Source organism: Amphiura filiformis, chromosome 2 (genome assembly GCF_039555335.1).
Source record: "Amphiura filiformis chromosome 2, Afil_fr2py, whole genome shotgun sequence".
NCBI lineage: Eukaryota > Metazoa > Echinodermata > Ophiuroidea > Amphilepidida > Amphiuridae > Amphiura > Amphiura filiformis.
Genome location: NC_092629.1, coordinates 35,380,965 through 35,397,091, shown reverse-complemented (window position 1 = coordinate 35,397,091; position 16,127 = coordinate 35,380,965). Strand labels below are relative to the sequence as shown.

The 16,127-nt window shown below is 37.4% G+C and overlaps 1 protein-coding gene across 1 annotated transcript; it reads right to left on the bottom strand.

Moving 5' to 3' along the window:
- Positions 1-2,183: 2,183 nt before the first annotated feature.
- LOC140146140 (uncharacterized) lies at positions 2,184-12,562 on the bottom strand. Its single transcript, XM_072167899.1, has 6 exons — positions 11,834-12,562; positions 11,182-11,243; positions 10,097-10,318; positions 8,363-8,521; positions 6,399-6,617; positions 2,184-3,210 (listed from the first exon to the last, which is right to left on the bottom strand). The coding sequence occupies exons 1-6, from the start codon at positions 11,866-11,868 to the stop codon at positions 3,062-3,064; spliced, it is 846 nt and encodes a 281-aa protein (XP_072024000.1). The 5' UTR covers positions 11,869-12,562; the 3' UTR covers positions 2,184-3,061.
- Between the last annotated feature and the right edge of the window lie 3,565 nt (positions 12,563-16,127).

Here is a 16,127-nt window from a genome sequence, read left to right as displayed (position 1 = left end):
AATAACGTCTGTGCGCATTTCAGTAGGCACAGCTTCAAGCAGCTAGCGGATGCGCAAAGCACTGGTGTCTGCACGTACATGCTTGAAGACTCCGCATAGATGTGTGCAGCTGCCTCGGCGCATTGAAGTCACTGCCACATCAGGGTGAAAAATATTATAGCAGACCAGGTATTGTAATGTTGCCGTAGAAACGTATTTCTTTGCTATTACTATAGAATTGTGATGAGAGAACATTTATTTATTTACCAAGCATACTGGTTGAAAAGCAAAAAGTTTAAGAAACACTTTTATAGTTATTTGAGTAACTTTTTATTATAAAAAACAGTTATTGTAGTACTATTTTGATGATTATCGATTTTCAAGTGTTATAAGTGACAATGATGAACTAAATTATTTATGTATTTACCATTCACAGACTACTACCAGAGATGATATCTTACCCTTCCCAAAATCCTTTGCAACATGATACATCCCCTCATTTCATTATGGCACTCCCATTACTTTGTACAGGTTCCCTTTGTTTTCATTTTGATAATAGACTCGCTAAACATGGGTCGATAGTCAAGAAATAAACATATTTAACAAGATCTGGGTGTGCCCTGTTCATTGAGGCACATTTGTCACTATCGACCCATGTTGCACTAGCTAGCAAATCAGTACATAAAATTGAAATCGGAGAAATGCATTATGGGAAGTGTAAGGTATCTTCTCTGAATTGCTACACACTATAGCATCACCCGTTGATGAGGGCCAATCCCGGGGGCTCAAGTTTGGTTTTGGTAGGGATGTGCCGCTGAGAATTTGAAAGTGGATCCATAAATATACCAATTTTTCAAGAAATTTGGACCCATTGATATACCAAAAGTCAAAATTTTCGGCCGAATTTAACCCAAATTGTCTTAGTTTTTACAAATTTTCCCAAAATTTTGACAATTTTGGCTAGATTAAGGAAAAATTGGGCTATTTTAGCAATGATATACCAAAAGGCTGAAAATGCTACCCATATTTGCGGCACGTCCCCGTATGGTCATTTGTACTGAGAACCCTCCCCGGGGCCAATCGCTCCATATGAAGTGCAACATACTGAAACTGCTAAACTCATACCACATATTTTTATGTCTTTGGCATAAACGTGAAGACATGCAACACTCTATCATGTAATTGTGGAGGCACGCAATGCTTATGTGATTTGTCAGAGACACATGTCAACCCTCGTGAATATGCGAGAATTCACAGCATACAAAGCATGGGGATTTTGGCTGTTGGGAAATAGTGTGTAGAAGCGTGTGTTCCTATTAAAAAGGTAATCATGTTACACTTTAAAAAGTTAAATTTTAATATTTTGTGCAATTTTAGGGGAAATGGGCTTAAAACATTAAAATTTGCTTGTTTTCGTGGTTGAAACTTGATTTAATTTCGTACTCTTAGATAGCAAGAACCAATCAGAGCAAACGTTATACAAATGTGAACATGTATTATGTATAATGCATGGGCGTACACTCCGCCCACTACCCGAAGTTTCTTCTTGCGGGTTGATGCATTTATATTTATTGTTATAAAAAAAATTTCTTGTGTTAGTTGTGTATGAAATAGGTAAATGCATATTACTTGTTGCTTGAGAAATTGTACAAAATAATGCACTTGTACTGAGAATGATAATTTAGTTCTCTCCTTCACTTGTACTGAGATGTTGATTCATCTAATGCAATTACAATTTCACTCCCAACAAGTGATACACATTTATTATAATATTTTTCACCCTGATATGGCAATGACATCAGCGTATATTTCATTGGACGCAGCTTCAAATCGCCAGTGTTCGCTCAAAGTGCTGGTGTACACACGCATGCACTTAAAGACGCCGCATAGATACGCGCAAGAAACAGCTGCCTCAATTCTGTTGACGTCATTGCCACATCATACCCCTGGAAGGTAGGTATACATCACAGCTCTTTGTGAAAATACCCTGGGTCTTAAAATGCCACTAGCTACTACAAGTATTAGCAGCTCTTTGAATTTAAAAGTATAAAATTGCTAACATAAATAATAAATATTTAAAAAGCTTACTTTCATGTAAAAATCAAATGAATAAGCTGTTATTAAAACTGACTAAAATACTGTCATATAGCTGTGTCAGAATACTTAATTAAAACATTTCTACATTATGTGCTTTACACTCATCACAAAACCACCTTGCTATTCATTCAAGTTTTAAAAAGTTCTGCAATGTGGTATTCTCTGAATTCATGTGATGAAAAAGTTCCAAATGTGGCAATAAAGTTGTATCAAAGTTTGTCATCAGCCTTACATACTTTGACCCTGTCATCACTTGATGGATCAAATAAAATTATGTGAACTACCAATGTCCGACTCCTTCATATAAAAAAAAAAAATGTGTGAAAGTTTTTAAACCTCACATACTTTGACCTTTGACCCTGTCATCACTTGATGGGGTCCAAAAAGTTATGTGAACTTCCAAATGTCCTTCTTGGGATTATTTTCTTCATACATTTATAGGTAGTCTCCAATTTCATGTGATGAAAAAGTTCCAAATTTGGCAATATAGATCAAAAATGTTTGTCTAACTCACATACTTTGACCTTTGACCCTGCCATCACTTGATGGATCCAAAAAGTTCTGTCAACTGCTAATATCTGCTATCGACTCCTTCATGAGATTGTTTTCTGCATGTGTGGGATAGTCTCCATTTTCATGTGATGAAAAAGTTAGCAATATAGAAACAAAGTACAGTTTACCAGACTCGCATACTTTGACCTTTGACCCCTAGCTGTCATCACTTGATGAGGTCCAAAAGTTATGTGAATACCAAATGTCCTTCATGTGATTGTGAGGTGAGGTATTTACCAATTTGACCTTTGACCATTGTCATCACGTAGAAGAGTCCAACATGGTTTGTCACCAGCCAATGTCCTTTATGAGGTCGCTTTCTGCATAGGTATGTGTAGTACAGTCATTGTTTCAAAGATATGGCAATAGGAAACAAATGGGCTAGGATAAACAAAGTTGTGAAAGTTGCATACTTAACCTTTGACCCCCACCATCACCTGATGGAGTCCAATCTGTATAGGATATTTGTCCAGGATATTGCAATTAGCAAAGCTATATAGAATACCAGTATTTGAGGTCTTTGTCTGGTTTGGCAATTATTTTTTTCTTCAAGTTGTCGCTGCCTCTCCACTTCTCTTTCCTCTGAAAGTTAAACAAACATACGTACAAATGTATGAAATAGATTCATCAGGTTTGTAGATATAATGTACAGTATATGTAAGAAAAATTTCTTTTGAACAAAACCAAATGTTTTACTCGCTATTGACGGTTTCGCCTATTATGGTCGATAGACATCATCATTTTGATGATACCTCTCGACAATGATAGGCGAAACCGTTAATAGTTCTTTTAACGTACGATCAAAATGTGCGCACAATCTTTAGTTATATAAAAATGCAAACAATTTTGTGCGCTCCACACACCTTCTTTACACTTATGATCAAAATGTTAATGCGCTCCGCGCACTTTCTTCACATTAAATTTTTGCACACTCCGCTCCTTAGTTCCGGCAATGAATAGTTTGTCATGAGTCTGTCTAGGCGGAAGGGGTAGGCGGAAGGGGTAGGCGGAAGGGGGGTCATAAAAATGTTCAACTCAAGATATGGAGGGTCATACAAAATTTTAGCCCACTATAGGGGGAGGTCATAAAAATTGACTCTGGTCACAGACATAGTCATGAACCCCTTCCAAAAAAAATGACATCCCCCTTAATCATAGTGCACTGTGGGAAGCTATTACTTACGGGGGTACTACACCCCTGCCCAATTTTGTGCCTATTTGTGCATTTTTCTCAAAAATTATAGCGCATTTGGGACAAGTAAGATATGTATATTATAGGGGCAAGGACTACAACTACTGCACTGGAAATTTTATTTCAGCACAGACAACATTTGTGGAGTTACAGTCAAAAATGAGGGAAAACCAATATTTGATCAATAAATTAATAACTATTTGCTTTGAGTTGCTAAATTCTCAGTACAGTAGTTGTAGTCCTTGCCCCTATAATATACATAATCTTATTTGTCACCAATGTGCTATAATTTTTGAGAAAAATGCAAAAATAGGCACACAATTGACCATGGGTGTAGTACCCCCTTTTAAAAATGATGAAAAACTAGTCCAAGTTTTTAACCTGACCTCATAAGTATGCTAATCAATGTCAAAACTTTTTGTCAAAGGCTATTCATTCAAGAAGTCAAAAAGACCTTTCATTGTATCCACACATCTTAGAAAATCATACAAGTTGAAATTCCTTGTCAATAATCAATCATGGATCAATTTTCACCAATAATAGCATTGTGATGTCAATAGGAAGTTAGAAAAGCACACTTGAGGTTGTCAATATTAGTAGAGAAAGTTAATCCCATAATGGTTAACCAATAATAGAACCAATAATATTATTATTGATGATTTATATCAGAGAAGATATTCTCATCTGCTCTGTCAAAATTTAACCCTCTCCGCACGATGTTGACTTTTGAATTGTACATTTTCATGACCATATTTTGGAGTCAGCATGGAAAATGCATTAAAATGAGTACAAACAAGCCAAATGGTTCAGTGGTTCTTGATATAGTTCTTGATATTTTGGGAAAATATCTCAAAACTAGAACTTTTTATGTAGAAGGCTATGGAGTCAAGCGTGGAGTCAAGAGTACTATTGACCTGGCCTGACCATTACAGTGTATATCATGAAAGTTGAGAATCTTTCTCCACTTCCTGATTTACATGTATATCAAACAGTTTAAACCACACATCCTAGAAAATTATACAAGTTGAAGTTCTTTGTCAATAATCAATACCATTATTCAATTTTCACCAAGAATTGTCAATATTAGTACAGGAAGTTAATGCCATAATGGTTATAGCCAATAATATTGATAACTTATGTGTATTGATGGGAGCGAAATGGACACTGAAATACTCTGAGACTACAGGTGAAATTTCAATTGAATGAATAGCTCGACTATTTCCATGGCCTGACATAGGGGACATACATGTAGCATGATGATTTTTCGCGTACTGCGCTATGTACGCCAGTGTGAGTGATTCCAATCATGCCAACTCACTTGTGATTGGTTGTGTGTTTGGGAGGGGAGCTATCAACCCATATGGTCATTTGTTCTGAGTCCCCCCTCCCCGGAAATTCCAAAAATGTTGGCTATGGTGAGGCAAAATTGGGCTAAAAAGGACCATCCTTAACCAAAATTGCCTAGAAAAAGGGGTCATTGTTGTACCAAAAGGCTGAAAATGCCGTCTACCCATGTTTGCACCCCGGGCAATCATGCTGTGAGCTAGGAAGTCTAAAACTGCTGAAGTGATGGGTACCAATCATTTTGATTCAGCTTGTATAATAGCTTACTCACTTACTCACCCTAGATTAGAAAATACACTCTCAGAACATTGGCTATATATTTGTTGGTTTATAAAATAGTTAATGTAAAATTTGACCCAACATAGGCTAATACAAGCATTGTACCTCAAACAGGTTTTTTTTTGACAAAAGAGATGAAAGGCAGACACCTTCCATGAAAACATTACAATAAATTGGTCCACATATATAATAGTACACGTTTGTACAGCCACCTGTATTAATTGCTCGAACTCCAAATATTAAATGTTTTTGAGGAGGGCACATGTATCTGCCTTTCGTCAAAAACACCTGTTTATAGAGGCATGCTTGTTGATGGAATTTTACGATATTTGTATATTTTTGTAACCTTTTTATTTTACGCAGGTGTTGACTGCAGACAACAAGGTCCAAATTTTCAAAACAACAAAAATTTCAGAATTGTGCATTTTCATAATCATATTTGGAATCAGCAAGAAAAATGCATAAAAATTGGTACAAACAAGCATTGGTTCAGTGGTTCTTGAGATAGCTCTTGATATTTTGAGAAAATATCTCAAACTTTTACGCCTATGGCCAGCACCCTGAAGTGGCAGTGACCTCATCGTGTTGAGGCAGCTGTTTCACTCGCGTATCTATGCGGCATCTTTAATCGTGTGCATGTGTACGTTAGCCGAGTAAATGCCAATAATGGCACAGACCCAGACGGCGAGCAGCATGATGGGCGCGATGGCAAAACTGCTCAGCCGTATATATGGCATTTTCCATACACTCGGTTAGTTTTGTGGGGTTCATTTATATCGAACCCCAACGGTTTGAGCTTGTATTAATATTATTTATTAGGCCTACTTGTTTGTGATATTTTGAGCATTTTAAAATTTCAAAATAATCCCATTCAATTACACAGTTAACAACTGAAATGTACTGAGTTTAGAGAATGCATGGCGCTCACCACCTGGCACAGACCCATGATTCTTACCACATCCATCCAGATGATGAGGAGTGCACTCCAAATGCCCATCCACACATCTACAGATACAACAATCAAGATACGTCCATTCTCCATCATGAGGTATGACATCACAGCTTCCTTTGATGATCTTCTCACAATACTGGCCTGTGTACTCATCAGAACAGATGCAGAAACTACCTAGAAATCCTATGCCACCATTCTTGCAGTGGGAAGAATCGTGAGTCGCTGGAGAAATGTGGAAAAGAAGATATTCCATGTATTGGGCTGTTCCATGTAAAATTCACACTCCCCCTGTGGAAGAGTTTTGAAATATCTTCTGGGTGAGGGGGGTGACATCCCGCTATCTCTAAGGTCCGCTATCTCTAAGGTTCGCTATCTCTAAGGTTCACTATCACTAACGTGTAAAGTCTATGGAGATCAGAATCCCGCTATCTCTAATAGAGAAAAAGGTTCGCCATACCTAAAAAAAGGTCCGCTACTTCTAAGGTTCGATATCACTAATTTTAAATAAGGTTCGCTATCACTAATTTAAAATAAGGTTCGCTATCACTAATTTTGAATAAGGTCCGCTGTCACTAATTTATTGAAGGTTCGCTATCTCTAAGGTTCGCTATCACTAATTGCAATAAAGGTCCGCTATACCTAAGGTTCGCTATCACTAATTTTGTTTAAGGTTCGCTATCCCTAATTATCAAGGTTCGCTATCTCTAAGGTTCGCTATCACTAATTTCGATTAAGGTTCGCTACACCTAAGGTTCGTTATCACTAATCATAAATAAGGTCCGCTATCTCTAATTTTAAATAAGGACCGCTATAGCGAACCTCATTTGAAATTAGAGATAGCGAACGTTATTTAAAATTAGAGATAGCGAACCTTATTTAAAATTAGAGATAGCGAATCTTATTTTAAATTAGTGATAGCGAACCTTAGAGATAGCGAACCTTAGAGATAGCGGACCTTATTTAAAATTAGATATAGCGAACCTTAGGGATACCGGGATTGTTAAAATTAGGGATAGCGGACCTTATTTTAAATTAGTGATAGATAACCTTAGAGATAGCGAACCTTCAATAAATTAGTGATAGCGGACCTTTTTTAAAATTAGAGATAGCGAACCTTATTTAAAATTAGTGATATCGAACCTTAGAAATACCAAACCTTTTTCAAAATTAGTGATATCGAACCTTAGGTATAGCGGACCTTTTTCGTAATTAGTGATAGCGAACCTTAGAGATAGCGAACTGTAACCATCTTCTGTTGGGGAGAGTACATTGTATGAATTGCAAATGGAATGAACACATTCAATAGCAGCTCCATTTGAAAATCACCCTCCCCCAATATAATGAAATGGTGTGTAAACGTGTATGGAATTCAAACTGGACAAATTGGAGCCGTCTAATGTATACATTCCATTTGAAGATATTTCCAAAATCTTCCACAGGGGGGAGTGTGGATTTTGATTGGAATGGCCCATTGCAGAAATAATCTGGCCTAAACATGCTATTTCAACATGTATATTTGCTTAATTTCATACTAAGAAAGCCGGTATCTCTAGTACTATCTACTGAAGATATCAAACATGCTATTGAAGATGATTGAAAGCCCAATATTTGGCTCAATTTGACTAGTGATTTACAGTGGCGTTTATAGTGTCATAGGGGCACGGTGGGGGCACATCCCCCCCATCGTTTGCAAAATGTAGAAAATACCATAGGAAAATTGCCAAAAAATGGTATGTACCCCCCAATCAGACCCGGCCCCCCAATCATGATGACCCACACTACGCCACTGGTGATTTGTACCCCATGATAGGCATAATAGTTTAAACAATCAAACTCTCTGTTGATGTTCTCTCGAGCTCTTCACAATTTTTAAGGCCTTTTTGACAATTTTTGTCACAAAATTTCCCCCTGAAGGTAGCCTTACCTCCCCCCTCTATAAAAATCCTGACTATGCTAAATTGACTTACTCGACTGTAAATCTAACAATGAAGTACCATTCATCACCATTGTTTCATTGTCGACATCGTCGACAGATGACTCAGAACCTTCTGGCACTAGTAATTCAAACCATTCTGCTGGCGCTATTTTTGTCTCACCACCACGTCGTCTCCTGGCAAAATTTGTTTCTGTTGGAGATATGAAACAAATTGTGCTATTCCAGTTAAGATCCACACACCCCCTATGGAAGATATGACATTAATCTCCAATGCAGGGGGTGTAGACTTCAAATGGAGTTGCCCATTCTGCTGATCCCATTTGAAATTCACACTCCCTGTGATAAAATATTAAGTCACAATCTTCCATAAGGGTGTATCATCATGGGATTTCAACTGGAATACCCTATGGTCTATGTTTTAAAGAGCTACATGTACATGTATTTCAATGGGTGCTGGGCTTTTGTTTTTACATTGTACATGTACATGTAAGTGCATCCCTGGCCATGGAGTATTATCGCACCAGAGCAAAATGTTGGTGGGAAAGAAACAGTGCTGTGGGTGCAGAGGTGCAAGTAAAAATGATGGGCAGTGACTTGTCCACAGCTGGAGGGGTCTTAAGGGTGCCCATCTTGGAGGTTGTGAGAAAAAAACTGAATACACTATTCTATTTAAAATCTGCCTACCCCTGTGGAAGATTTAGTATTTAAAGTCTTCCACAGAGGGAGAATTTTTTAGAACTGGAATTGGCTAGGGATAATTATTTTGCAATAACACTGCACATGTTACATTGCACATTTTTTACATGATGGAGTGCCCATCTCTATTTTGTTGGCATTTAGGCCAGGCTCCACTGCGAAATGTTGCTGTGGGGGGATTGCCACACCTCCTCAACAGCATTTAGGAATGCCGGTAGGCCCCTACCCATTTATACACCTGGAAACCCGGGGGTGGGAAGGAGTAATCGAGATAAAGTGCCTTATTCAAAGGCACACCACGATGGTGTTGCCAGGGCTCAAACCTGCAACCTTCTGATTATGAGTTGAAGCCCATTCCGCTCAGCCACCACAGTGTTCCCCTGAGGGGGTTAGGGCCATCTCTGAGGCTGTGAGAAAATATGTACAAATCTATTCCATTTAAAATCTGCCTGTGGAAGATTTAGTAAAGGCTACCACAGATGGAGTATGTTTTTCAAATGGAGTTGGCTAAACCAACACTCTCCTATATATTTCACAACTGGAGTGAGCATTTCAAATGTAAGTTGACCAAATGTCAAACCGATCTGTGGAAGACTAGCTAAATCTTACACAGTGGAAAGTGGATTTCATAGCCCAATGCACTGTTTTCAAAGTAATCTACATGTATGGAGTATCATGTTATATTCAAAAGTTGCATCAATAATTATGTACAAAAGCTTTTAACATGTTTAACATATAAATACTTTTTCTACACTTGTGCTGTCTACTGAAGATAGCAAAATTGAGATTAAAGTACAACCTTTGGATTTTATGGAATTAAAAGCCCAGTGTCTCGCTCTTTAACACTCTGCATGCTGGGCATAGGCTTCAACATAAAAAGTCCAAGTTCTGAGATATTTTCTCAAAATATCAAGATCTATCTCAAGAACCACTGATCCAATACACTAGGCCTGTTTGTACTCATATTAAAGTATTTTTCATGCTGATTCCAAATATGGACGTAAAAATATACAATTTTGACATTTTTAAAGAAATTTTGAAAGTTGTCGTCTGTAAACTTTTTACTTACTCTGTTGTAATGCTGAGGTACCCTTCATTGTCATTGTTTCATGATTGACATCATCGGTGGACGTCTCTGAACCGTCGGGTGTGACTGTGAGTAATTCGAACCATTCTTTGTTAATGTTGTCGTCCGCATATGACTCTGAACCTTTGTGTGTGACTAAATTGAACCATTTTGTTGGAGCTATCGTTGTCGTTTTACTAAACCATCCCTTTGCCGATTCCTTGTCTGTTGGAGATAAGTGACAATTAGTCTTTGTATACTATAGAGATAAACCTATATTTTTTTTTCTTTTCATCCTGAAGCTAAAAATCATCAAAAGATTTTGGTACCTCTGTTAGTGCCATACATGTACATGTAGATGAATTATATAGGCCTATACATTGTACACACATTTGAATGGGGTTTCAAATTTGTCATTACTGCTGTGTTCTGACAAATTTTTCAATTCAAAATACCTAATGACAATTTAATTAAATAATTTTTCTTACAGTTTTGCTGGTATAAATGAATGGGCCTTTAATTGAATTCTGGCCTTATTTGTATGTAGACTTCGACCAAAATCAAAGGTAATCCTAAAATTCATAATAGTACAGCTGCTAAGCTGAATCATTGTGCACTTTGTGATAAAAAGCATGAGAATGTCCACACATGAAGTACATGGTCCAAAGTTTATTTTAAGATGTGGAGCCATTTCAGATTTGACCTCTAGTGACCTCTAGAGGTCACGAAAGGTCACACAGGGGTAAAAATGTATAATAACTCTGTAACGATAGGTCATAGATAGCACAAACTATGCATTTATGAGATCCCTGTGATCAGACAAATAATTTGGTGTATCTGTCGACAAATTTGGGAGCTTAGCAGCTAAACTATATAAGGGGCTGTACAATAATTATTAACCCATGAATGTGTGCCAAAATTGTTTGCCCCCCCTTGCCTGGTCAAAATTGCCCCCCCATTTTACCCTCCCCAGGGGCCAGGGCTCATAATTATTGCACAGCCCCTAATGCTTGAAATACATTCTTTTTTCATTGCAACCCAGTGTTTCATTATTTTCTATTATAATAATTGTATGTAATTAATAGTACCTTTCCTTCCTTTGCCAAGGCTCATCGATATCAAAGAAAATAGCACCACTGCCATCAGAATGCTGGAGATGGAAAAAAAAATACATGGTGTAATTCTTAGTTAAAATTTTCTTTAAAATGGGGGGGGGCTTATGGGGCTCAATAAGGTTTTTTTAAGCATAAGCCTTTTAAAGGCTTTTCTTGTTTATCACAAAGGTTTGGAAACATGGGATCAGTGGCGTAGGTTTCTTTTTGACATTGGGGGTGGTTGTTGGAAAAATTTCTTGATGTATAGTGAATCCAGCAGCGTTTGGGGATAGAATAAGTTATGGTAAAGTGATGAAATATGGTGCAAAGTGGAATAAATGCACAGAAAGTGCACACAAATTTGCACTTTGGGGGCTAAAATGGGGAAATTTTAGGTTAATTTGGTCAAAAACATATTCAGGCGTCAACATTGGAGGGATGATTGTATGGACCATCTCCCTGACAAAATATTGGGGATTTATCCCCCCATCCCCGGGATCTACGCCCAGCATGGGACTGGATTTACCATTGGCCCGCACAAAACGGTTTTATTTTGGGTTTTTGGTTTTGGCTAAAATGTTTTAATAACATTACTGTTTACTGGACCATTTACCTGTTTAATAATAATTCTAGAAAATTGACTCACCTATAAGTTCGCAAATGATGCATACTTATTTCCATCAATTTATTCCAAAGAACAGGTCCCGGGAACAGGTATGTATTCAAGAGTCGAGTGTGGTTTCCAAGTTACAAGGTTTTAAAATGGTTTCAAAATGATATGATCCCAGTGATAAAGATCTGAAGGCTCTCTTTCCTCATACCATGCATACAATCCTGGTCTTGATGCTTAAAATAAAGTTTTGATTTCCGTCTTCAGATTAGAATAGAAAAGTCATGATGTAGCCTGGATGATGATGATGGCTCCACACTTCACTCAAAGTTTCCGCGACATTTCGATATCGTTTCTGTGGATTTTGTTCCTTCCACGACTGTGTGAGATACTGATGCTTGAAGTATTACCTTGAGGTCTGTAGATCTTGAGTCTCTAGCTATAGGCCTACTTGACTACACAGTAGGCCCTATGTCGCATGTTCTATCACGAAAGAGATGCCAGCTTTTAGGTCATTTGTTGCCTTGCAAAATTCTTGAAATTTACTGATGTAGAATTGTGGACTTGTGCTCATCACTTGATCATCATCCGTGATGGAAAAGAAGTTCTTGTTGTTGAATGTAACAGCATGATGCAGTACAGTGACTTCACCAAGTACCCTCAAGTATATGTCTTCACCGGTCAATAGCCATTGAGATGACCACTTTTAATCTTGGGGTGGGTCACTCATTTTTCACACATGTTGAATCACCATAAACAATTGTTTACTGACCACCAGCTGATCGATCAACCTCTTCAACACCTTACATCCGACACACTCTTCATTAACTTTCATTGAGCAAGCAAGCGTTAGAAGGGAATGATGATGCAGTGATGGACACCATTGATGGGCAGTTGACCGTGGCGTTGAATAGGAGGCTTATGAGGACACAGGGAGGGTTAGACCCAATACCACAATGCAATGCGGCCAATACCGCCCATGTGGTGGGTGACGGGGTTCAAAATTTTAACGAATTCTTGGCAAATTTTGAAAAATTGTTTTAAAAATAGTCCAGTCCTCGTTTACGGAGTTTAGGGGTTAGGGTTGGGGTAGATAGGGCAGTCTTACGTAATAAGACTAATAAGACTGGCTCCTATTCGGCAATCGCTCCTAAAATTTTGTTTCTTTATAATCTGTTTAAAAAAAACATGAATGAAAAAGTGTACAAAATAGAGAAGTATCACACCACCTATTTGGACTATTTAATTATACGCATTATAAAAAAAATAGGCTATGACCTTAAAAAATAATTATCATTTGTCTATAATATAGACAAACATTTTTTTTTGCCTAAAATTAATATTGTTTGCTAAGGGACGCACCATCAGACTTCAAGGGGGGGTAGGAAGTTGGGGTCGCGTCGGGGAAATTTTTTGTTTTCGCCGTCGAAGGCGGCAAGTCTTCTTTTTTTTTTTTTTTTTTTTTAGTGTTGGTTGGGAAAGTTGTTTTTTTGCTCATGTAGTCTGAGACTAGTATATAGTGGGGAAGTTTTTTTTTTTCAAAACTTCCTAACTTGATGTCTAATGGTGCATCCCTAAATGCATGCTGGGAAGTCTTTAATCGATCCGTGCTGAAGATAAGCCGATAATTTGAGTTTGTACAAGTCAGTATAATCCCGACACAATACGATAACGAGCTAGGCATGTCAATAGGATTGCACTATTTACATCGCGAGAAATAAACCATGGCCTAATCAGATTAGGCCTACGTGGAAAATTACGTTTTTATTTACCACTACGCTTAACGCCTTCAGGGCCGCTATAGACTTTTGGATGAAGAATTATTCGGTGTAATTAATTTTTGACCCAGGGTGCGGGCCAGGGTGACAGAAAAAAGGGGAGAATTGTAAAAAAAATGATGAAAAATTGTGATGACAATTTTGTGTTTTAATATATGATACCTCTCCTCCGATATTACTTTATACAACAGTCAAAGCATTTCACACCATTATCTCCGTTCATCCGTTGATCATACTAGGCTCCACATTCCCAAAACCCATCGTTCAACAGTTGACAGAGCCTTTTCTGTTATTGGACCCCGGCTATGGAACATGCTTCCTCTCTCCATCAGAGAAGCTGTTTCCCTTATTGCTTTCAAAAAACTTTTAAAAACACATCTTTTTATGTAATTGTAATTTGTAATGATTTCTTTATGTATTTTTTGTTTGTTTCTATTCCAGCCTTGGCTGCAGTTTGTAATGGCGCTTTGACCTTTAAATAGATAATAATAATATGCGCGGTATAAATTGTATATGTATGTATGTATATGTATGGTACCATCTATAATCCTTGTTTTTGTTTTGGTTTTTTGTTCACGGCAGTGAACATTTCCCCCACTTGAACCCATATCTCATATGCACAGTTTATCCCTTACATACACTGTGTCTTGAATAACTATTGTAGCCCATCAACCTGTTGTTATGAGGCTAGGAAATAATTCCTAATGTCTCATACCCAGGTTTGTATCCCTTTACCTAATCCGACCCCACATGACGATGACTTTTTAGCACATCTTATCTTGTATTGAGACAATGGCAGCCAGGACTATTTTTTCGCCTTTTTTCTAAGCATGTTTACTATTTGATTGAGCCATCACATGATTATAATAGGCTTTTCTGATTGGTGGGTAAGGTCAATGCTATTGTTTATTTTGTGATAAGGCTGAGCATATTACTGCATATATGAAAAATACACTGCTATTTTGATACAGGCGATTTACTCAATTCCAAGTTCCAACTGACAAAACTTAATTCCTGTTATCTACCCAGTAATGTTTGCTTATCTAAATTGGATCCCAAATAATTATTGGGCCAAGGTTATTATCTGCATTAAATTGAATTTCAATAAGCTATGATAGTGATAATGAGTTTCTTGCTGGATGGAGAGTTATAGCCAGAGTCAGGATTTAGGAGTCATTATGCCTCAAATCACTAATTTATTGTAAGATCAGTGCAGAGTAGGTTAGATATGAAAATGGAAAGTTAAAGAACAAATTACTATACACCTGATCCGTGAACTGTGTCTTTTTGAAAGACTCTTCTTGTTTGGGTTTTTTTTGCTCTTCACTTTTTCAAACCATGCAAAACATTTTTGTTTGGGTCAACAAATCACAACTTCCGTCGGCAAAAAATATTTCCGTCGGTACATTTACAAGTTGTGCCCCCTCGGTTCCAAAATCCTGGCTACGCCATTGCTAGGGGGCGCCAAATCGGCCTTAAAAAATTGAACCTACCGTACCAATTCGATTCTGCGCCCCTCCAAGCAATGGAAGTCAAATGTTCGTGTAGTGTAAAATACAAAAATTTTAAAGATAAAGGGCGAAAAAAGTGTAAAGTACCAAATTTTTGCGCGCACATCATCCCAATAAAGCCTTTTTTGAAGCTCGAAGACATACAGTCTCTATTACTGTATGATGCAACTGCAATTTTTTCGTCTGTGCCCTTGAAAATTTATTTGCCCCCCCCCCCGACCAAAAAGCTGGCGACGTCCCTGCATTGCACGTGGATAATCCAAGTTTTTACGATCGAAAATCCAAGTTTTACGAATCCGTTTGAAAAAAAAAACCAATCTATTCAATCAAATCTGTTTGAAAAACCGAGCTTTTCAATTTGCAAAATTTGGTTTTTCGAATTACTGGACATTTTTCGATTGAAATGCCCAGTTGAAAACCCAAGTTTTTCGTTTTGAAAAACGGTTTTCGAATTACTGGATAGGCCTATTGCGCGTCGATAATCCATGTTTTTTGGATTGAAAATCTTCGTTTATCGATACAGATTTGAAAAACTTGGATTTTTGATTGAAAAACTTGGATCATTGACGCGCAATGTCCAGCAATTCAATTTTGTGCAATATTTCTTTTCAGATTGCTTATGTTGTTTTCAAGTCATATGTATATTGTATGTTTTGGACCTATACTATGTTTGCTTTTTAAATCACGTTTTATCGTATGGTCATGTTTATGAGTGCTGCTTTCACTCTCTGAAATTTGTATATTTAATGCGGTTTTATCATTGTTTTTTATAACTTTTAATTTTGTGTATTGGTTGTAGATTTATGTAAAGCGCTTAGAGGCCTTTTTAAGGTATTTCTGCGCTATACAAGCGCCTCATTATTATTATATTATATTATTATTATTAATTCAGCTGAAAAGTTTGATTTGCAATTGAAAACCATGTTTGTCGGCGAAACACTTCGATTTTCGAATTATTGGACGTTGAGCTGTTCCATAGGCTCCTCATTCACTCGCGGGCGGGGTATATTAAATTATTATTGTCTGAATCTAAGAACAAAG

Excerpts from the sequence above, each read along its gene's own strand:
- LOC140146140 (XM_072167899.1), bottom strand. The coding sequence starts at position 11,868 with ATGGAAATAAGTATGCATCATTTGCGAACTTATAG. Across the intron at positions 11,244-11,833 it reads CATCATTTGCGAACTTATAG|CATTCTGATGGCAGTGGTGC; the intron begins GTGAGTCAATTT and ends TTCCATCTCCAG. Across the intron at positions 6,618-8,362 it reads ATTGTTAGATTTACAGTCGA|CGACTCACGATTCTTCCCAC; the intron begins GTAAGTCAATTT and ends ACATTTCTCCAG.